The 21,988-nt window shown below is 42.9% G+C and overlaps 1 protein-coding gene across 3 annotated transcripts in view; it reads left to right on the forward strand.

The window, feature by feature from the left end:
• The first annotated feature begins 3,217 nt into the window (after positions 1-3,217).
• Positions 3,218-21,988, forward strand: part of PLEKHH1 (pleckstrin homology, MyTH4 and FERM domain containing H1) — a 67,117-nt gene continuing 48,346 nt past the window's right edge. For 2 of the 3 annotated variants that reach the window (XM_077122793.1, XM_077122795.1), the window contains exons 1-2: positions 3,218-3,337; positions 11,734-11,873. In XM_077122793.1, the coding sequence (XP_076978908.1) occupies positions 11,748-11,873 (126 nt within the window). In that variant the 5' untranslated portion in view covers positions 3,218-3,337; positions 11,734-11,747. Of the gene's footprint in view, positions 3,338-3,404; positions 3,614-11,733; positions 11,874-21,988 lie in introns of those variants that run through there. The other variant, XM_077122794.1, reaches the window with a different exon arrangement.

The following is a 21,988-nucleotide window of genomic DNA, read 5'->3' on the forward strand; positions in this document are numbered from 1 at the left end:
CTCCTGAAATGCAGAGAGGTCAGCCTCTCCAGAACATTAACTAGTTCCATTCCCCATCCATATTATCAACTGTCTCTTCCAACATGAAAAAGTTAGAATGGGCATAGCCCAAAGACCCTTAAAGAGTGAGAGAAAGATCAAAGATGATGGTGGAGTTATACAGAAAAGGTACAGTTTAACAAAGGAGTATGATTACTGAATCGTTGTATTAGTGTATTCTAGAGAAACAGAATCAACAGGAAATATTTGTAAACATAAAACTTATAAAGGTGTCTCATGCAACCATGGGAATGTAGAGTCCAAAATCTGTAGGGCAGGCTGTGAATCTGATGATTCTGATGGAGGATGTGGACAAATTCTACAGGAGAGGCTCACCAGCTGAAGCAAGAAGAGAGCCTGTCTCTTCTGAACCTCCTTAAAAGGCTTCCAGTGATTAGATTAAGCATCACTCATTAAAGAAGACACTCTCCTTGGCTCATTACAAATGGAATCAGCTGTGGATATAGCCAATGTGCTCATGATTTAATTCTATGAAATGTCCTCATAGCAAAAGACAGGCCAGCACTTGCCCAACCAGACAAACAGGTACCACCACTTGGCCAAGTTGACACATGAACCTGACCATGGTAATCATTATATTGATATTTCTTTTAGTCTCCAGTATCTTGGAACAGGTAGTAGTAAAAGCCCAAAATTGTGAAATTGTAACCTACACCAAACTCTGAAATATGTTCTACAACTAATTGTTTTTAATTAGCATGCTTTGAAATGTATCGCTTTTTTGTATATATGTTATATATCAAAAAAAAAGAACAAAAAGTCAGTTGTGATGATAAATGTACAGCTATATGATGATATTGTGAACCATTGATTATATACTTTGGATGATTACAGGGTATGTGAATATATAATATATATCTGAAATTGCATTAAAATTAAAAAAAAAAAAGAAGTAAGCCATAGATAGTCGTAATTGTGGATCAAGAAGTATTTGCAAAGATATTCACTGCAAGGTATTTAATAGTCAACGATTGGAAACAGCCTAAATATCCATCAATAGGTGTTTCCTCAATATACTAAACATGGGTTGGCTTTTAACAACAGGGATTTATTATGTTACAAATTAAAATTCTAAGGCTATGGAAATATCCAAAGTAAGGCATCAATTAGTTGATACCTTCACTGAAGAAAGGTCGATGGTATCAGGGGTTCCTCTGTCACATCGGAAGGCATGTGGTCCTTTGATTCTGGTTCTGTTGTTTTTAGTTTCTGTGTGTCCTTGCTTGCTTCTCCCGAGACACTTCTCTGAGCTCTTTGTGTTCTGCGGGTTTCTTCTTGGCATCTCCAAAGTGTTTCTCTCTTTCTGTGTCCTTCACATGATTTCGTTTCTCTGTTTCTGTCTCTCTGTGTTTTCTGCCTTTATTTTTTTCATAGAAGACCCATCTTGAATTGGGTGGGCCACATCTCCATGGAAACAACTTAATCAAAAGGTCCCACTCACGATGGGTCTGCACCCGCAAGAATGGATTAAGAGAACATGGTTTTTATGGGGTATATAACAGATTCAACCCAACACAATAGGAATAATAGGGAACTCTTAAAAAAGAATGAGGCAGCTCTAAGTGTGCTAATATGGGTCAGTCAACAAATGATAATTTTAGAAAAAAACAAGGGATGCTTCTTTAGTATTAAAAGGGGGATATGAATACATACTCATGAAAACATAGTTATGTATATGATATCTTAGAAGGACACACACAAAACCTTACAAATGTAGTTGTGTTGGGGGCTGTGATCTGGGGGACAAGAGACAGGGCAGCAGAAAACTTTCTTTTCATCATTTGCCCTTTTGTAACATTTGAAGTTTATACCATGTACATGATTACCAATTTAAAGTGAGGGATTGAACAAACAAATGGATGAATGAATGAATTAGTCTTTGTTAGCAAACTCCAGATGATTTGTTTTCTCTGACTTTTGAGAGAATGTTAAAAGGGATGGCACAGGCACAGCATCCAACAGCCTGAGGCCGATTTATGCCAATTTCCATGAGCTACATATCTATCTGCAAGCTCAGCTCCTTGGAGAATCTGTTTCCCAGAGAATCAGGTTGCAGGTTTCCAGAGCTCCAGAGGCTCAACTAAACATTCTCCTTTGGTCTCCAGAAGTATCAGCAACAGTTTTCCAGAGTGCCTGGACTCTCAAAAATGTTCTGGGAATGTCCTGAGGAGCTTGTTAAAGGGGAAATTTCCCAGGCCCACCCTCAGAAATTCTAATTTAGACCCGCATTGGGAGGAGAGAGTCTACACCTGTGCCTGAGATTATTCTCCTGAGGCACCTCTGCAGAAAATTGCCCTGGTGATGTTTTGCCTCTGTTCAGGCCTTGATTGTGAGCTTGCAGGATTGGGGAAGAAAACTCTGGGGTTTGAAATACGGGTCCTTCTCCGCAGCATTCATTTTCCTCTTCTCCACTTCCTCCCCACCTGACCAAATGTTGAGTGTTTAAATCCTCTCTGGGTGTAGGATTATATCGGGTGAACGAGGGACTGTAGACTCCTGAGGAACAAAAGTACACCGAATACCCCGCTTAGAGCTCTTCTTTTAAATATAATTAATTAAAAATAGGCAAATTTACTTTCCGACTATGGTGACGATATATATAGATAGATAGATAGATTACCAAATTACAAATCATAATATTCGGTCTGCCAGTGGGACAGACAATCTGAAATAAGATCCTGTGCTCCCAATGTCCGGGCGTTATCGCTCACACAGGTCCCTAGAAAAGGTCTCGTCTTGCCCGGCATCCCGCGAGGGACCCACGCCAGCTGGGAATAAACAGATCCCCAGGGCGCTCCGGCCGCTCCCGGCGGGGGGAAGCCGGTACAGCCTCCGCAGAGAACTCAGGGTTCGGAGACCCCCGCCGCCCGCGGGACCCCCGCAGTGCTCCCCGACACCCCAGGGACGAGCCCAGCGGTGCGCGGCGCTGGGAGGCTGGGGCTGCTGAGGTCATTTCCTGTGCCTCTCCGCGAGCCGCCGGCAGATCTGAGCCCAGCGCGCCGCCTCTAAGGAGCGGGAGGGGGAAGGGAGGGCGGGCGGCGGCACGCGAGAGTGGCCGAAGGGCCGAGGGCTCCTCTCGGCTTTGCGCCGGGAGCCTGCGGGAGCCCGCCCCGCCCCAGCCCCTCGGCCGTCACGCCCCCCCGACCGCTGCCTCGGGAGAGTGGAGACCCGGCGGCCGCGCCGGACTCGGGCGAGAACGGCGCAAGGTCAGCGGCGGCCGCGCGCAGAGGGCGCCCCAGTGCCGGATGCGGGGGGGACGGCCGCGAGCTCGCTGAAGGTGAGCGGACCCGCGCACCCCCCCACCCCCACCCCGGGCTGGGATGGGTTCTGGCGGGGTGGGGGTGGGGGGTGGTACGGTGTTCGGCTGAGCGGAGAGGACGGGCTCCGTTCCCGCGGAGGGCAGTTCCGGAGCAGGTGCTTCCCCACCTGGAAACGAGCTCCACGCAGCTGGGGACGCTGGGAGCCCCTCGAGACCCGCACTGGCAGGCGAGGGGTAGCTTTCCTGAGGAGTTTGGAGTTTGGGACTGGCCCGATCCAGTCCCTCCCGCGGGGCGTACGTGCAGGCTACCACCTTGTTGTCCGTGCTCGCTCGCGTTCACCCCTCCCGCTCTCCTCCCCACCTCATCTTTGGTTATTTCTTGTGTGATTCCTGTCAGGGTGGCTTCTCCTAGGGGTCCTTATGGATCAGGAATGACTCGTAGAGGCAGGTCAGCCAAGCAGAAAAGAAAACAAGTGGGGGCGTCGAATGACACCAGGAGGTTTGTGTCCTAGAAGCCTTAAAGAATCACTTACCAAGGGTCAGGGGCCAGGGGGCATGCATGGGGTGGCAGAGGTAACGGAAGACCCCCAATTGAGAGTAGACTTATCTCCTTGTTGAATTTCTCTCTGCCAGGACGCCTCCTCCATGAGCTTTTACTATGAGCGCTTCTAATAAAAGTCTGGGAAACAGAGCCTTAGTTCTAGCTTAAACTTTTGCTTAGATCATATTAATGCCTCTTTCATTAAACCGATGCAAGAGTCATCGGTTCTTTCACCAAACTTTTTTGACTGTCGTCTGTGTGCCATACGTTGTTTAGTGCTGATCACATCTCTTAACACTCCATAGAATGTGGATCCCGTTGTCTTTGCATGTTATTCTCATTTTACAAAGGAGAAACTAGAACTCAGAAAAGTTATGGCGTACCGCAAAGTCACATAACTAAGAAGTGAAAGAGGCAAGAAACCGAGGTGTCCTAAATTCCGAAAGTGGCACCCCGTCGCCCCAATCTAATTGAAACTAAAAATTGAATGGAAAAAAATTGACACCCCTTCTGCGCTTGTCAGAAATCACCAGCTACTGGGGAGGGAGAAATGCCTCCCATCTGACTCTCCCATGGCATGTTCCTCCTTACTATTACCCTTCTCTTCTCTTTGGGGCTAATGTATGCCAGACTCGGTGCTTTCTATGGGTTGCTGGAAAGTTTATAAATGCAGATGTTAAGGTGCTGGATCATCCCATCCCAGGTTCAGGTGACTTCCCTGCTGGCTGGCTGCTGAGCCACCCTCCTGCATTCTCTGAGGGAGCCCACCTGAGCTGTCTTTCCACCACAAGCTAGTTCAAAACTGACCCTCTCTGTGGGAAAACACACACTTGTTGCTGGCTGGGCTGTGAGTGAGTATAGCCTCAGAGGAGGGGAAATTAGGTTATCTGGCAATTTAAAATGTACATCACTTAACCCTACAATTCCATTTCTAAGAGATGATCCTTTATGTATACTCTAATGTATGGAAAATGATATATGTAAAAGAATACCCATTGCAGCATTGTTTGCTTTGGCGAAAGGCTGGAAACCCACCTGTCTGTCAATAAGGGACCCTTAAATAAAATCATGTAATAGCCACGCCATGAAAGCTATTAAAAAACTTGGGGGGAATTGTGTCAGATAGGTATAATGATATTGGAAGATCTCTGAGTTATATTATTAAGTACTATGTGTTAGTATACTGTTTGTGTCTGGGGGTGTGTATATAACTTAACGTGAATGTTTTTGTGTGTATTGAATATCTGAAAGAATATACAGAAACCCAGCAACAGTGATCTTTTGGAGAGAACTGTCGCTGAAGTTCCCACCTCTTACCCTTTTGTTCAGTATTCAACTACTCTGCATGTTGGTGAGCACATTTGCCAGGCCACGTCTCCTCATATGTTCAGGGCACTGTTGGTTTGCCTTTTGTTTGTTGATAGTAACAGCAGCTACTAATGCCATCTAATAGCTCCTTTAATTATCAAAAAAATCTTGCATGGTGTGATCTTGGATTGAATCACGTGAAATTGCCTTTTTTTTTTTTTGTAGGTCAAAAATGGTTAAATGTTGGGGTGCACTGGTGGTTCAGTGGTAGAATGCTCGCCTTCCAGTCGGGTGACCCAGCCAGATTCGATTACTGGACCATGCACACATACCCTCTCCCCCCACCCTCCACCCCCCAAAAAAGGTTGAATGTTGGCAGTTTCATATAGTGTAACCTAATATTATTGCCCTCATTTTCAGATGAAGGAACTGAAGCTTGGAAAAGTTAAGCAAATTGTTCAAGGCCAATATTCAAACCCGGGTCTGTTTGGTGCTTGAATGTGGGATCTTAACATACTAAGCGCTGCTGTATCTTACTGTTTTTGTTCTCTACACATGCTGTGTGTGGTGGCCCTAGCCCCTTCTCTTAGATTTTAGACCGCTGATGGCTGGGGCATGCTCACTTTTTCCTTTGTCTCTCCCAATATTGTGTGTCATGGGAGCTTGGCACCCACTAAAGGTTGTGATGATCAGTTTTATTTATCGAGTTGGCTAGGTGGTAGTACCCAGGTGTTCAACTGGACACGCACACAGTGTTGCTGTGGAGGTATTTTATCAATGTTAACATCTGCAGTCAGCTGACTTTAAGTAAAGAAGATTATCTTTGATAATGTGGGTGGGTTTGATCCAACCAGTTGAGATGTTTTGAGAGCAAAACTAGGGTTTCCCTGAGGAAGATGAAATTCTGCCTCAATACTATAGCATCAGCACCTGCCCAAGAGTTTCCAGCCTGCTGGCCTCAGACTTGCAACATTTGTGTAAGCCCATTCCTTGAAATAAATCTTTCTCTCTATATATATATATTTCCTCATGTTTTTCTGGAGAACCCTGTGAAATGCATGTTGTGGGCTTTCATCAGATGACAAAAGTGCTAAAAGGTAAAGAGGTAGAAGCAGTGTGTTCTGAGGCCTGCAGGGACCGCTTTTCTTAAGGCTCCTGTGCTGATGGGCTCCCTTTGCAGGGAAGTCTCAGGATAGTCACACTGTGAACTGTGAGCCTCACAAGCCACAGCATCTTTATTCATCTTTGTGTGCTCAGCTGTGTATATAGGAGTCACTTAGCAAAGGTTGGTTGCACTAAATTTAATCTCTGCTTTTGTCAAATCCCCAAACTTGTCAGAGAGATTGCAGGTTTGATGCAGAGCCAGACCCTGAAACCACCTAAGGACGTCCTTTGTCTCCTTTCCACTCCCTGTCCTTCCCGCAGCCCTGCCTTGGAGGCACTTCCCTACTAACCTGTATACACACTTCTGTGGACATCTCAATCCAGAGCATTGGAGGATTTAGGAAATTCCAAAGCAGATGCCAAGGCCACTGGCAACTGTTTGACTCTCACCCACAAAATAATTTAGCCTGCTGGGCACCAGTGGGAATCAACAGAACTGGATTTCACAAGAGTGGCTGTGAGTTGACAGTATTTGTAGCTGGATGGGGGGTACATGAGGATTTATCGTACTATTGTCCCTACTTCTTGTGTGTTTGAAGTTTTCCAGAATAAAAAATGAAAGAAATAGTTGAACTGGGTTTTGTTCCCAGCTAACTTCTCTTCTTTCATTCTCCCATCCATTGTTGTCATCCATGCTGTATTTGTGTTAGGCTAACCTGAATAGCTCCTGACATCCTGCTGCCGCTACTGAAGCATCATCATGGAAAGAGGACAGTTCTAGATCTTGGGAGATCAGCATTCTAGGCCTAGCTCTGCTAGAGCTAAGCGCTAGGGCTCTAAACAGGGCACAGGTGTATTGAGTTTTCTCCTCTAGCGGTTAGGAATTATCACACCTGTCTTTCCCCATCTCAGGGATGTTGAGAGGATGGCAAGAGAATAATGCATCTGCCAATGCTTTGAAAAGTTAAAAAAAAAAAAAAAAAAAAAGACTTCTTTAAATGTAAGGAATTCATTTCTGCTCATCCTTGTGCATCTTTTTGGAGGGGTGCTTGTACAAGGTGACTTAGCAGGTGAGGTTCAACTGACAGGCATCCTCCTTTAAGGTCCCTTATTTTCTAGCAGTTCCTCCTACCACCTGCTTCTGTCGGAACAGCCTCTGGGCCTTGGGCTTGGCAGAGACCCTTGACTCCCGATCTGTTTCGAAACCTCTTAGCTCTCCTCACATGCCGAGGCAAGCCCAGCACAAGTCTCCGTCCCCTTGGGAACTTGCCAGTATCCCTAAGGCATGACAGGATTAGCCAGACCACTTGATCAGTGCAGGCCTGTGATGTCATGAGGATGCTTGATTGAGGAAAGCACTCCCTTAGGGCTCGAGGAGGCACACAGACCAATAACATATTATATCCAAAGACCCTGAGTCCAAAGACCGTGGAATTTGAGCAGTAGCTTTGACAATCAATAAGAGGGAATTAAAATTAGCCAAAGTCTTTCAACTACACAAAGGGATTAAATTCCCCTACCCCTTGGCTTTACTTGGGGGCTTTTACTGCTAATTCTTAGCCCTGGGCTAAGACTCCCAGGTCTTAGTCTCAGATCTGCCGCTTATTTATTTGTATGAGGAAAAGCAAAACTTTCTTAAAGAACAAAGAAAGTCAAACATGAAACGTCCTGGCCTTCTCTGCAGGCCCGACAGGGTTCTATTTGTCTTCTCAGCTGTGATCTTAGCTCAGAGGACATGTTTTGTTTTTGTCTTTTGTCTTCTTGCCCGTTCCAGTTGGTCCCAGTCTTTTGAGGTGGGGATTGCTGGGAGATCACAATGTGGGGATTGTTTGGGGTGACAGTTCTGGAAGAGCAGGGCTGAGGTCATGTACCCAGTGTTCTGAGAAGTCCAGAACCAAAAGACTAAGCCATTAGACCCTTTGGTGGGTTTATCACTGGGTCTTTCCAGGTTCACTGACCCCATTTTTTAAACAAAAAGTTGGGATATATGATGAATGTCTGTGCTGAACAAGATTATCAGAATATGTGAGAACAGGAGACCCTGAAAAATCTGAGATATATAGGTTTACCCTAACGGCTGAGGATCCTGGAAAATCCTCTGAGGTATTTCTTTTGTTCTTAACAATCTACCTCACTCTTTGTGAAATCAGATTTCTTTTCAAGGTCTTTAGAAGCAGAATCCCAGCCCTACTCCTTGCTAGCTGTGTGACTCTCTTTATAAGTTAGTTAACCTCTTCATTCCTTGGTGTCCTTATGGAGAAGTATGGATAACAGCACCTGCCTCAAAGATTTGAGGCTCAAAGAGGCCTCGTATGGCTGGAACACAAGGACCAATAAGTGATAGCTGTTTGTAGGGTATAATGGGAGAAGTATACTTGTAAAAGCTGAATTTAGGTGAGAAGCACACTGATGTTAGCAAAATAGAGGCTCACTGATAAACCCTGGTCATATTTGGGCAACAACACAGAAGATGGCTTGTTTTCTGAGGCCATGTGGCTCCTGATGAAGGGAAAGGAAATTTCAGGCATATGCTAACACAGAAAGACCAGTCCATAAAGCCCCCATATACCTAACACCCAGCTTCAAATATCATCAACACTTGACCAGTCTTACTCATGTATCTCCCCCACATTCCTTACCCCTTACCGTGCAGTATTTTAAAGCAAATCCCAGATAGACATTGTATCATTTTACCCATAAATCATAGGACTTAAAAAAACAACATATTATTATCAACCTAAAAAATTAACAATAATTCTTTAAAATTGTGTAATATGAAGGTAACCAAACTTCGTGCTTTGGGACTAGATCAAGTTTACACCTAGAAAAGGGATTTTAAAAATCCTGATGATGGGTGTATCTTTCATCCTTCTCCCCTCTCTCCTTACTCTGTGTCCTATCTCCTTTCTCACACACACGCATTCATTCCTCATTTTCTCACCACTGACTCAGTTTTTATTCTCTAAAATATCTTGTCCTTATGTCTGGGAGATATCTGACTAAATCCCATTGGCTTGGGATATCATAGGTATCTGGTGATTTGCTCTGAATTTGTATAAAGTATTTTCCAGAGACGTGTGACTCTCTCCAGAGGCTGCAGCAAAACATCTAGCAATTTTCTGGCTTGCATTTTATAACTTAAAGAAGAGAGTGAGAATCTGTTCCAAAGCAGAATGATTCAATTAGGACAGTTGACAAAAATCCCAAGTAAATAGAAAATTGTCAAGGAAATTCAAGAGTTTCACTTTTTCCCCTTCGTCCTTGCCTGTAATCTTTATAGGTAGAGCAGAATCAGAACAAAACTGGGAACCAGCACTCTGCTTCTGATTATGTGACCTTGGATGAATCTCTTACCTACTTTAAGCCTTCCCCAAACGTCGTTCTCGTTCCCTCCCCAGCACAGTCAGCTCTCTCCTTCTGTTCCCATTTATCCCTGCATCTATTAGCAGTGTGACTACATTCTAATTTTGTAGTTAGACTTTCCTAAGACTTCCTTGAAGAACTCAAAGACAGGGACCTCTCTTTTTATTTTTTTAAACTTTTTTGTTGTAAAATATAATGTATATACAAAACAAAGAAAGAAAAAAGAAATAATTTTCAAAGCACACTCTAACAAGTAGCTACAGAATTACAGAGTTTGCCATTGACTACCATTCCACTATCTCAGATTTTTCCTTCTAACTGCTCCAAAACATTGGAAGCTAGAAGGAATATTAATATACTGAATCAGCAGTCATATTTGTTTGTTAAGTCCTTTTTTCTCTGTTATACCTCCTCCTTCTTTCGTCCTTCTCCCAATCTGTAGGGATCTTTGGGCAGTGTCCCTTCTGACTTTTTCATGTTGAGAAGGGGTGTCAACACTAAAGGATAGAGGGATGTAATTGATATTTTTTGAGAGGCTGGTCCCTCTGGGCTTCAGGATGCATCTGACCTAGAAACCCTCCAGAAATTATAGGTTCCAGAACTGCAGACTTAGTGTATGAAACCTTTATAGAGTCTCAGCTTGAGACCTAGGAATGTTCGTGGTTGGGGTTTAGTAGACCGTGGCAATTAGCACTATCTAACTGAAGCTTGCATAAGAGTAACCTCCAGAGTAGACTCTTGACTCCATTTGACTCTCTTGACCACTGATGCCTTATTTTATTACACTTCTTTATGCCCCTTTTGGTCTGAAAGATGTTGTCGATCCCATGATGCCAAGGCCAGACTCATCCATGGGATCCATGCCCACCCCCACCCCCACCCCCATTGTCAGGGAGATTTGCATCCTTGAATGGCTTGTACCACTTAGTGAAGAGGGCAATGATTTTCCTTGCAGAGTTGGGTTTAGAGAGAGAGAGGCCACATCGGAGCAACAAAGAGGCTTCCTAGAAGCAACTCTCAGGCCTTGTTTTAGGTAGTCTTAGCGTCTCCCTTACAGAAACAAGTCTTGTATGAGCAAGCCTCAAAATCTAGGGCTTGGCTTATTTTCTTGGGAGTTCCCGGTGGGTAAGAGGGTACCCAGGGTTTCCCAGATGGGAAAGTTTATTCCCAGATGGGAAAGTAAGGTAAATATATATATGTATTTATATATATATTTACCTTACTCTTCGGACCCTTAAGGGACTCTACAGTAGTTTCTAACTTTTAGCCACCATAGTCTGAGATATATCCTTGTATCGTATTAAACTATGCAGAAACATAAGGCCTTATTTCCATTCTGAACTCCAGGCATTTGGGCTGTTTAAATGAACTATCCAGACAGGTTGAGTTAGATTATGTTACAGAAAATTTAGATTCCAGACATAATAAACATCTCTGCCTTTGGTCTCATGCAGTAGGTGAAGGTCTCGCATATATACACTATCATCCTAAATCTAAGGTATTCTAATTTACTTAGACCCAGCCAGATTGGCTTTATTTTAAACTCTAACGGAGGCCTGATCTCTTTTCCAGTTATTTTAACTGCTGTTACATGTAGCTATGATAATTTTCAGGGCTGCAGCACTCCACTTCTGGGTCTTAGGTGTCACAGCGTTACTCAGAGTTCCGGAGAAATACCAACTGATACATGGGAGGGACCTCTTTTATTTATCTTTGTGTTTCCAGTGCCTAGGAAACTAGGCACATGCTTGTTGAATGGATACATATTTGTTAAATGGATAACTGAATGACTAAACAAATGAGCCCTACTATTCAGTTCTGTAAAAATTTATCCTTAAGGTTTCTCCTCACTCAGTTTTCATGATTTCCTGAGGTTGCTCAGCTGACTTCTAATAGCATTGGCCACACTGAGCTATGAGAGGGGGAAAATGGGGCAGAGGCAGTTCAATGAATAAAGTACTAATTTCCCTTCCCCAACCCTGTTTTCTCTGTCCTCCTTTGATTTCCCCCTCCTTTCCCCACATGACTCCTCACACACTTACTTATTTATCTTTGTCTCTTTCTCTGTGCTGTTTCTCACAATCCTTGAAACATTCAGAGGTTGGTTCCATCATGGCAGAACTCAAGGTGGAGTCACCGGCCAGTGTGGACTGGCAGAAACGCTGCCTTGCCCTGGAGACCCAGCTTTTCCGGTTTCGTGTACAGGCCAGCAAGATAAGGGAGCTTCTGGCTGACAAGGTGAGTGCTGGAGAGCAAGCAGCTCCCCAACCTCAGTGCAGAGGTCTGAGTCAGAGCCGGCCAGGGAGGGAGAGTTGAGGAAGGAAAACTTAGCAAGATGCTTTCTACACATGCAAAATAAAGCCCACAATTTGTTTGTTTTTTTTATAAAGACCAAAATCAAAGCAGTTTACTGAGCTGTCATCTGGCTTTCTTTCTCACTCTGCTTCTTTATATGGCGTTCCAAAGAAATGACACAGGTCTCCTGGTCCTTCATCACCATATGAGTTGCTTGGGTTGCAATGGAAAGTCTATTATTCCCTTAGCATTTCTTCCGCAAGGTGAGGGAGGAAGATGCTTTAGGGGAAAGAATAGAAATTTCTGCCCTACTGCCCATCCTCTGTTAAGGCAGTCGGGTTTTCTGGTGTCAAGGACTTGAGTTTTGGAGTCATACCCACCTGGCTCTGACTCTTGCTAGCTCTGTGACCTTGGGCAAGTTCCTTCATCTCTAAGGTGGGAACACAAATGTCTACGTTTCAGAGTTATTTTGAAGACTGTACAAAATCACATATGTGAGTAAAAAATATGGATATAAATAAATAAATAAATAGTGGGGAAAGGGTGAACGAAATTGGGTAGATGGAAACACCAGTGGTCAATGAGAGGGAGGGGCAAGGTGTATGGTATATATGAATTTTTCTTTTTATTTCTTTTTTTTGGAGTAATGCAAATGTTCTAAAAAATGATCACGGTGATGGATACACAACTATGTGATGATATTGTGAGCCATTGATTGTGCACCATGTATAGAAAGTATGTATGTGAAGATTTTTCTCAATAAAAAAAAATTTTTTTTAATCACATATGTAAGGGTCCTGACATGAAATACATTCATAAATGGAACTATTGTTATGTATGTAAGCTTTGGTGGACTATTCTGGGAAACTGACCACTATTCGTTGTGTGTCTATGGGAAAATTAATTTGCAGTGGCTGACTTAACAGAGGTATTTTAGAACATACCATTTAGAGAGTGGTGACTTGTACGTAACAAATTATATTACATCTTATATCAGTCAGCTGTTCTTTCTATGGTTTAGTTATATTATCCATCTGCTTAGAAGAAGGGTAAGATTCAGCCCACCATCTCTCCAACTACTGTTGAAGTCTTCCTGAATAAATGATCTTTTGTATTAATAGCTCCACAATCTGGAGTCCAAGAAGACAAGTCAGTGGATTCATTTCTGCATTTCCATAGCTGAGGGGTGAGGCCGTGGACTACCCTGGATTAGAATTCCTGAACCTTTGGTTTCTTTGGCAGTGCTGTCTTGTTGTTCAGGCTTTGTAAAACAGAGACCATCAGGGTTCATGTGGGTGCCTAGAGGAACTGCTAGTAGGAAGGGAAGAATTCAGCCACCTTGAGGGAAGGGGAGTGGACCTTAGACTCTGTTTATTCTCAGGATTTGGTCTTGGGACCACCTGTGTCAGAACCACCCACATGTTGAACATGTTTGCTCCTGGGCCCCACCCCAGTCCTGATCTATGTCTCCCAGGGTGTGCTAGTAATCTGTGTGTTCAGCAACCTCCCCGAGAAATATCTTGTGCACTATAAAGTTTGAGAACCTTGTCTTAGGGTGTGATATTGGGGAAGGGGGGCGAAGAAAGGAAAGAATAAGTAGGGATCGATTCAGCCAGGTAGGGGGAAAAGACTTCTGTTTCTAGTGATATGGAGAAGACTATAATCTAATCTCTCCCCCACCCCCCCAGTATTAAATATCTATAAATATCAGATTAAATATTTTAAATCACTTTTTAAATGCAGTGCTGGGTTCTGTAAAAAAAAATGCGAGAAGTCCTCAGGGGGCAAAACTCAGGAAAACAGAAGTGGTCATGGACCCTGGGTGCAGCTAGGTACAGCGGGTGGGGTGGTTGGACTCCCTCTAGTGATCGAGGCTTTGGGGATCGAGCTTTAACATCCATGGAGACAGAGATGAGGCCTGGCCAGGTGAATGTTGGAGTTGGAACTGAGATTTCCCCGTTAAGTTCATAACTATCCAAGGGCTTTGTCCTAAATGAAAAGGTAGACAAGGAAAAGAAAATTACCCAGCTTTTATTCTGCGTAGGGAGACAACAGAAAAGCTTCTCAAATTTGATCCAGGCTCTGGATGGGAATAACAAAAATAAGGAAAAGAAAAGTCTCCGATCAGAACCTGAAGATAATATGAGTTCAGTATTGGAATTCATATTGACTGTGTGATTTGAGGATCCTAAGTTCTGGGCCAGTGATGCCTTGTAGAAACAGACACAAAACCTCTCTGAAGAGACAGACATCAAGCAGATCTCACAGGATCCCCACAGAAAAAAATGCCTTAGTGAAGATGAATATGTCATTCCAAGTTACTAAAATTGATGGAGTAATCTATAGTAAGAGTCCACATATACAAATGACAGCTAGACTAGACCTCCAGGAACTTCAAATGATAGAATAATGGGCAAGAGACTATAAAATAAATGAGCTTTAAGCTATTGAAGACATGAGGAAACTGAAACCTGAGAAAATGATGTGACATTTCAAGCAGACTTGAAAAAGAATCAAATAGAACTTCTAGAAGTGAAAACTGTATTTTTGCTTAGGCACCACTGAAGATGCATTTAATGAATGAGAAGACAGGCCTGAGGAAATCACCCGAATACAGCACAGAGGGAAAGATGCAGAGGCTTTAAACGAGGATGCGAGAATGAGAAAATCCTATATTCACCAAATAAGATTCCAGAAGTGAAGAAGAGAATGAGAGAGGCACTATTTGAAGAGATAATGGCTAAAAAGTTCCCAAATTTGATGAAAGATATGAAGTCTCAGATTCAGGCAGTAGAATGAGTCTGAGCAGGGTAAAAGAAACAAAAATCCTTGCTTAGTATAATGGCTAGGTTTTCGTTTGTCTCCTCAAAGAAGGAACATGAAATAACACTGGCTTAAACTGGATGGGCATCTGTTTGTTTCCCATGTAGCATTCCAGACAGAAGCAGTCAAGCTCTTGGACGCTGCCCTCTGCATGCATGAACGTAGCTCACCTGATGCCCATATTCTCACCCTTTCCCTGAAAGTGCAGCACCCATTGGTTGTATATGTTCCTTCTGTTCCTATGCCATCGGCCCAAACTTATTCACATGGTATAACCCAACTGCAAGGAAGACTGGGAAATGTAGTCTTTATTCTGTGCTCAGCTTCAAATTGGGGGTTCTATTTATATGAGAGAAAACAGATACTGGAGACCAATTGGCGATCTATTAGTCTAGAGTAATAGGAATAATACTCAACTAATAGGAATAGAGTATATAACTTTCAAATCAGTAGAGCTGGCAAATGAAAGTTTGTTAAATCTAGGCAGAGAGGAGAAAAATAGCATGAAAAAAGAAATAAATAGAAACCACAAAATGCAATGGTGAAATAAATCCAGATGTCAATTAAAAGGAGACGTGTACAAGAATGTTTATTGCAGCACTGTCGAGTGAATGAAAAATTGGAAGTATTATGTCTCAACAGGGACTGGATAAACTTATTGGATATGTTTGTACAACAGAGTACTACATTGCAATTAAAATGAATCAAGTAGAGCTGCATGTCTAAGATCAATAAATTTCAGCAACTGATGTCATGATGTTGTCAGAAGTATATACAGTATAATACAATTTACATAAAGTTTTTTTTTTTGCTATGCTCTTTGGTAGGGTGACCCGACCCACAGGACAGACGAACCTTGACCTGAGGGAGGGAGTGAGAATGTATAGGGACAAGAGACACAGAGAATGGAGACAAGACAGGATTCTGATCAAGTCTCGTTTATTGAGGGCGAATCCAGGGTATTTATGCAGCAAGAAAGGGGAGGTGACTTGTATCGAGTGCTAACAGAGGTTGGGCATTACCCTGCAGTTAAGCATCCAATCAGTAGAGACTAAGTTAGGAAAGGCAGAATAGCCAAGGCTGGTCAGCTGATTTCCGGGGAAAGGCAGAGCAGAAGTGAGGAAATAGGAACTTAACTTTGAGATAGAAACTTAACTTGAGTTAGTACCTAAGATGGCGTCAGACCACAGGATGGCCGGCACACTGCCGGTGCCATAAGCAGTTTCCCACAGTAGGGGTCACATTTCATTCTTTTCCATGTGAATATCCTGTTATGGCAGCATCATTTGTTGAATATATATATGTATATATACATATATATATATTTTTAATGGAGTGTATGGGCCGGAATCAAATCACTGGAATGCAGGTGAGAATTCTACCATGGAACTACCCATGCACTGTCTACATAAAGTTTTAAAACCTGCAAATAGGACCGTCTTTAATTTAAGAATACCTATAAATGAGGTAAATAAAAAACAAGACAACCAAATATAGGGTAAATACTAGAGGGAGAGGAATAAAATTGGGAAGAAGAACACAGGTTTAAAAAAATTATTCCCTATACATTTTTGTTTGCTTGAAATCTTTCAGAATAAAAATTATTTTAAGATGCCTTTCTCCCCTCATTCTTCCAGGGCTGGCAGAATAACTATAAAGTCCTAAAGACATAAATACTGTGTTTCTCTGCAGCCTCTTGGGACTGCAAAGTTGAACTTTTAATAGTGTTTCCTCTTCAAGGCTACCTTTGATCAGCATGTAACTATTTCCTCATAAAAAAAAAAAAAAGAATGGGGGCTTGTAGTGTGGCTTGGTTAGAGTTGGAAATAAAGACAGAGGAAAGATACAGATAAAAGGCAAAAAAAGGCCAGGAGGATGGGAGGGAAAAGAGGAGGGGAATAAATCTGGATCAGGGCTCACGGGGTAGAGACTTAAGTAAGAAAAAAGGCTGAGACATTAGCCTGATACCAAACCCCTCTGCAAGAAACCTTAAGGCCATGAACACCATGTTGCTTCAATGTTGGGCCTTTCCTTTACCTGCAGTAATCCCCACACCAATATGATAGGTTCAACAGTTCATAACAGATTTTCTCCAGTAGAGTTAAGGTAGGTTTCAGAGCCTGGGAAGAGATGGCTGGAATTTCCCAGGAGAGTCCTGCTGGGGTCTGGCCTGGCTCAGTGTCTGCTCCTCTCTCAGAACTTGTCACCCATTATTCAGTCCCTGCCCAAACCCGGATGAGCCAAGTCAGCTGTCCCCCTGGCCAGCCGCCCACCCACCTGTCCACTGTACCTCTCTGCGGCGCATCTTGCCTGTGGAGATCACATTGCCTGGATGGTCCCTTGCTCACCGCTGGCCACTCTGCAGGGCAAGCAAAGCTTGAGTGTTGAGGGGGGACCATCCCTGCTTGGGATCAGATGCTGCCCATTGGCAGCAAGGCTGAGAATTTCCAACCTGGCCTTCCTCCTTCCCCAACAAACAGACCTGACTCCCTTTTATAAGAGCTGCCATTCTAGAAATGGAGTAATCTGTGCTAAAAAAAAAAAAAAGAGGGAAAGCATCCAGGCTACCAGATAATCTATCACCTAAGTGTGAGAGAGCTAGATGAAGGGTGGGGAGAAGTGAGAAGTTGGTAGGAGATCTTATCTCTGTTGTTACAGCTTTTGAGGTCTGGTGTGCTGCTGTTGTGGGCACTTAGACTGCTGGCCATGCTTTTCTGGAGCCTGATTAGCCCCGGGTCTGCTTTCCGTCTGGTAGAGGAGTCTGATACAGTGGCTGATGGCTTGGAATTCACATCTTGCTCTGCTCCCTGGGAGTCTGTCTTCCTTGACCTCCTTGTGAAGTCATAAAGGCTGCTCAGCTCGGTTTTAAAGTAGATGCTGTTTGATAGGCTGTGTAGATGAATATTAGAATGTGATTCTTCCTTGACTTGTTTTTATTTTTCCTGCGCCTATGCCTCAGTTACTCCATTTGCAAAGGAGGATATAATATCTATCTACAAAAGGTCTTTGTCATGATGCAGAGATGGCATTAATACTAGAACTTATACAGGTTTCTTTATTTTTTATTTATTACTCCCTATCTGGATTTATGAAAGAAGAAGTAATTAATAGAAACCCCCCCCCTTTTTAACTTGAAAATTTCTAATTGAAATGACTTTTCCCTAGTCCTGCTCCAATGCAACAGTGTGTACTTTGTCTTTTCCAGAATCTGTTAGCAGTTTCACCAACCAAGGTTTTGGAATAACTTGGTATTACATTTATATACCAAATACTTGTAGTCCAGGAATTAAAAAAAAAAATGTATAAATGGTTCAGTTCTGTTCGTTGAACAGCAGAACAGTGGGTATTGCCTCTCCCTCCTCAGACAAGGAATTGCACAGAGCCATCCGTTCAGTATAAGCACCAGCTTCCCAACAGAGGAATAGAATACAAGGCACTGAAAAACACATCCTTAAATACCTCATAATTTGTGAAAAGGCCAGGTATTGTAATAGGAGTATACGAGGGCTGTCAGGATTAGTTGGAAATATGTTTGAAGTCTGTATAAAATTATAGAAGATCATCAGAGAATATGCCTTAGCAGGTCTTTATGCTGCCAGATCTGATTTGCTTTGGAAGCAGATGCTTTCTAGAACTTCTATTTGCTGACTATACTTATGTGTGGATGTGTGTGTTAAGAGAAAGAGATCTTTATAGTTCTTCTCCCAACCTCCCATTTTGTATAAGGTGGTTCTCTTACCCACATTAATCTTGTACTGCTGTGAAGCCGTTTGAGAAGACCCTCGTGCTTATGGGCCACAGACCCAGAGTCCATTGCTGAAGGAGCCAGTTAGCTTTGCTTTGCATCATGGCCCATCGGATGACTTTCAGAGTTTAGTCTGTCAACCACCTGCATCAGAATCACCTGGGATTTTCTTTTAAAGCACATTCCCGGGTCTGTGCCTCAGTTTACTAAAACAAGCAAAAAAACCAACCAAACAAAAACCCTCTTTGGATGTGATCTAGGAATTGGCATTATAACAAGTTCCACCTGTGATTATTTCTTGACCCTCTGAGATCTGCTACCACTAACCTTTGTTATAAGCCTTTACCCCTGGGCCCCACTCAACCATCCTCGTGGATGCCCTGAGCCCCTTGGCCCCAGAGGAGGTTCTGGGGCTCTGAGGAGTATGGTGGGGCCCACAGACAAGACTTGGGGCCCTTTCCTCTTCCTCTTTTCTTCAATCAGACACCAGGGCAGTTCTACATTCATACATTTTCATATTTGGGTATAAGCTTATTATTTCAATTGAACAAAAGTTCTGACGCCAAACCAAAAAAAAAGTTAAAAACCGTCATCTTTGATTACAAGAATTAGAACCATTTAATAGCTAAAACTGGGGGCTGCAAATGCAAATGCTTATGGGCAGCTTAGTTAGATGGGAGGGTGAAGAGAGCTGGGTGCCTTCATGGGAGAACTCTAGGGAACATGCTACTTCTAAAGGCGGAAGCTAGTCATTGCCATATGAAACTTTAGAACTAGTGTGGCAGATATGATTTTTTTTAATAGATGCTGGAAATGGAGAATTTTGTGTGGATGTGGATTCTTATGTGACGTGAGATTTCTATAGCCCAGTGGCTAAAAGCATGGACTCTGGAGCTGGACTGCTATGTTGGAATCCTTGTTCTGCCCCTTTTTAGCTGTGTGACCATAGGCAAGTTCCTGACTCAGTTTCCTGATCTCTACAATGGGGGATAATAGCACCTGCCTCCTAGGATTGTTAGGAAGATTAAATGAGTCAATAAATGTAAAGCGCTAGTCACCAGCAAGTGGCCCTGGTTAGCTATTTATGTGTAGGCTAAATGTCCTGGTTTCTATAAAACTGTAGGTCATACAAGACACTCCTTCTGGCTAATAGTTGACAGCTGCTGGCTTAAGCCCATCCTTTCTGTAGATGGACCTCAAGTAGGATGACCATATAATTCATCATCTGAACTGGGACGCTTTGGAGAGGGAAAGGAGGCTGTACCACTAATTGTACTGGGATAAATGGTGTACATTAGACTGTCCCAGGTAAACTGGTCCCTCTGGTCTTGAGTGCCATCTTTGTATATGAGAAACCAAATAGCTACTATCTATGAATTGCTCCTTAAGAACATGTGCTTTATGTGATATCTTCTGTAATCTTCACAGTAACCTTGGGAGGTGAATACAGTGATTACCCTCTTTTTACAGATTGGGAAACTGAGGCACAGCAAGGTTAAAGGACTGATCTAAAGCCATATCATGGTAGAACCAGACTGATTCCAGAGCCTGTAGTCTGACTTACATACTTAACTCCAGCAGGCAAAAGGCAATGATAAGAATGTTGAGCTCCTCTTTCAACCAATGGTGTGGCTCAGCTCAGGCCACTGCCTGGCACTGCAGGGCCAAGGGGTGAAGGAGAGCCAGCCCATTCTTCCCTCATTGCTGCTAGCAGGCTGATATTTCACCTCATTACTGAGTGTAACAAGGAGCTGTGGGTACGGGGGTTAAATACCAGATTAGTGCCAACTGCATTTCATCAGGCCCCGCAGCCAGTGCTAGGGCAGCTTATGAATCTTAGTGTGAGTTGCAGCTGGTGAAAGTGGATCCTTGTCAGCCCCCTAAACCTGACACCTCTGTGGCTGGCATGTCATCTCAGAGCCACAGAAGTCTCGGCTGAAAGGAGAGCTGAGGACATGGTCTGAGGGAGCTCTCTGAGACAAGAAATAGACCCACATAAGGGGTGGTCCACAGATAGCCACAGCTTTTCAAGGCTCCAGGTGTCACACTTGAAGCGAGTAACAGGAAAAATGATCTGCCATGGTGAAAAGTGTTGAGACTGTGATTAAAAGAAAGTTGGCCCTTTGAAACCTCTGAAATTGACATTTCAGCACAAATACCTGGAGTTCTTCACTGGCAATAAAGAAGATTTATTTCCTTAAGAATTGAAAGAAAACTCATTTCTAAAATAGTCTCTTCAAACAAGGATGGCAGAGTGTTGGAATGAGAGAACAGATACATGGATGGTCATTATATTCTTCTCCTTTTAAAAAAAAAGTTGAAAATGTTTTCAATTTTCAGAAATAGTTTTAGAGAAAAAAGTATACTTCAACTCAGTTACTTGTACTCCAATATGCATAGCAGTATTATTCATAATATCTGAAAGCTGCAAACAACTCAGGTGTCCATCCATCATCAGATGAATGGATAAGCAACATGTGGTATATCCATACATTAGGGTATTATTTAACCATAAACAGGAATGAAGTTTGTATATTTTGGATGGTTTGTATGGTGTGTGAATATATCTCAATACAATTGCATTAAAAAAAAGAATCAAGTGCTTATACATGCTACAATGTGGATGAACCTTGAAACCGTTGGGCTAACTGAAATCAGCCAGGCACAAAAGGGTAAATACTGTATGATTTCACTTATGTGAAATATATAGAGTCTGCAAATTCATAGGAACAGAAAGTAGATTAGAGATTTCCAGGAGGATATATTGGAATGGGGAGCTGTTGTTAATGGACACAGAATATTTATTGGGGTAATGAAAAATTTTGGAATACTGGTGATGATTGTACAACATGGTGACTGTAATTAACACAACTGAATTGTACACTTAAAAATCGTAAAAATGAAAAATTTTATGTTTTATATGTGTGTGTATGTATATATATATATGTATTTCCACGCTTTTTTTTTTAACAGAAAATACTCCAGCATAAAGTGAATATACACTGCTTTGAGTCTCAGATGGCCTTGCCACCTGGGAGGGTTGTCATCAATGAGGACCACGGGGCAGTGATCAGAGTAGTTGGTTGAGGGCTGGGAGAAAACCCTAGGCTCTGAAAGGTGCTTTGCAATTCCATTCTATTTTAGTAATGGCGTGTTCTAGTTTGCTAGCTGCCAGAATGCAGTATACCAAAAACGGAATGGCTTTTAAAAAGGGGAATTTAATAAGTTACAAGTTTACAGTTCTAAGACCGAGATAATGTCCCAATTAAAACAAGTCTATAGAAATGTCCAGTCTAAGGCATCCAGGGAAAGATGCCTTGGTTCGAGAAGGGCGATGAAGTTCTCTCAAGTGAGAAGGCACATGGCAAACACAGTCAGGGTTTCTCACTCATCTGGAAAGGTATGTGGTGAATATGGCATCATCTGCTAGCTTTCTCTCCTGGCTTCCTGTTTCATGAAGCTCCCCGGGAGGCATTTTCCTTCTTCATCT

The sequence above is a fragment of the Tamandua tetradactyla genome, chromosome 12 (genome assembly GCF_023851605.1).
Source record: "Tamandua tetradactyla isolate mTamTet1 chromosome 12, mTamTet1.pri, whole genome shotgun sequence".
NCBI lineage: Eukaryota > Metazoa > Chordata > Mammalia > Pilosa > Myrmecophagidae > Tamandua > Tamandua tetradactyla.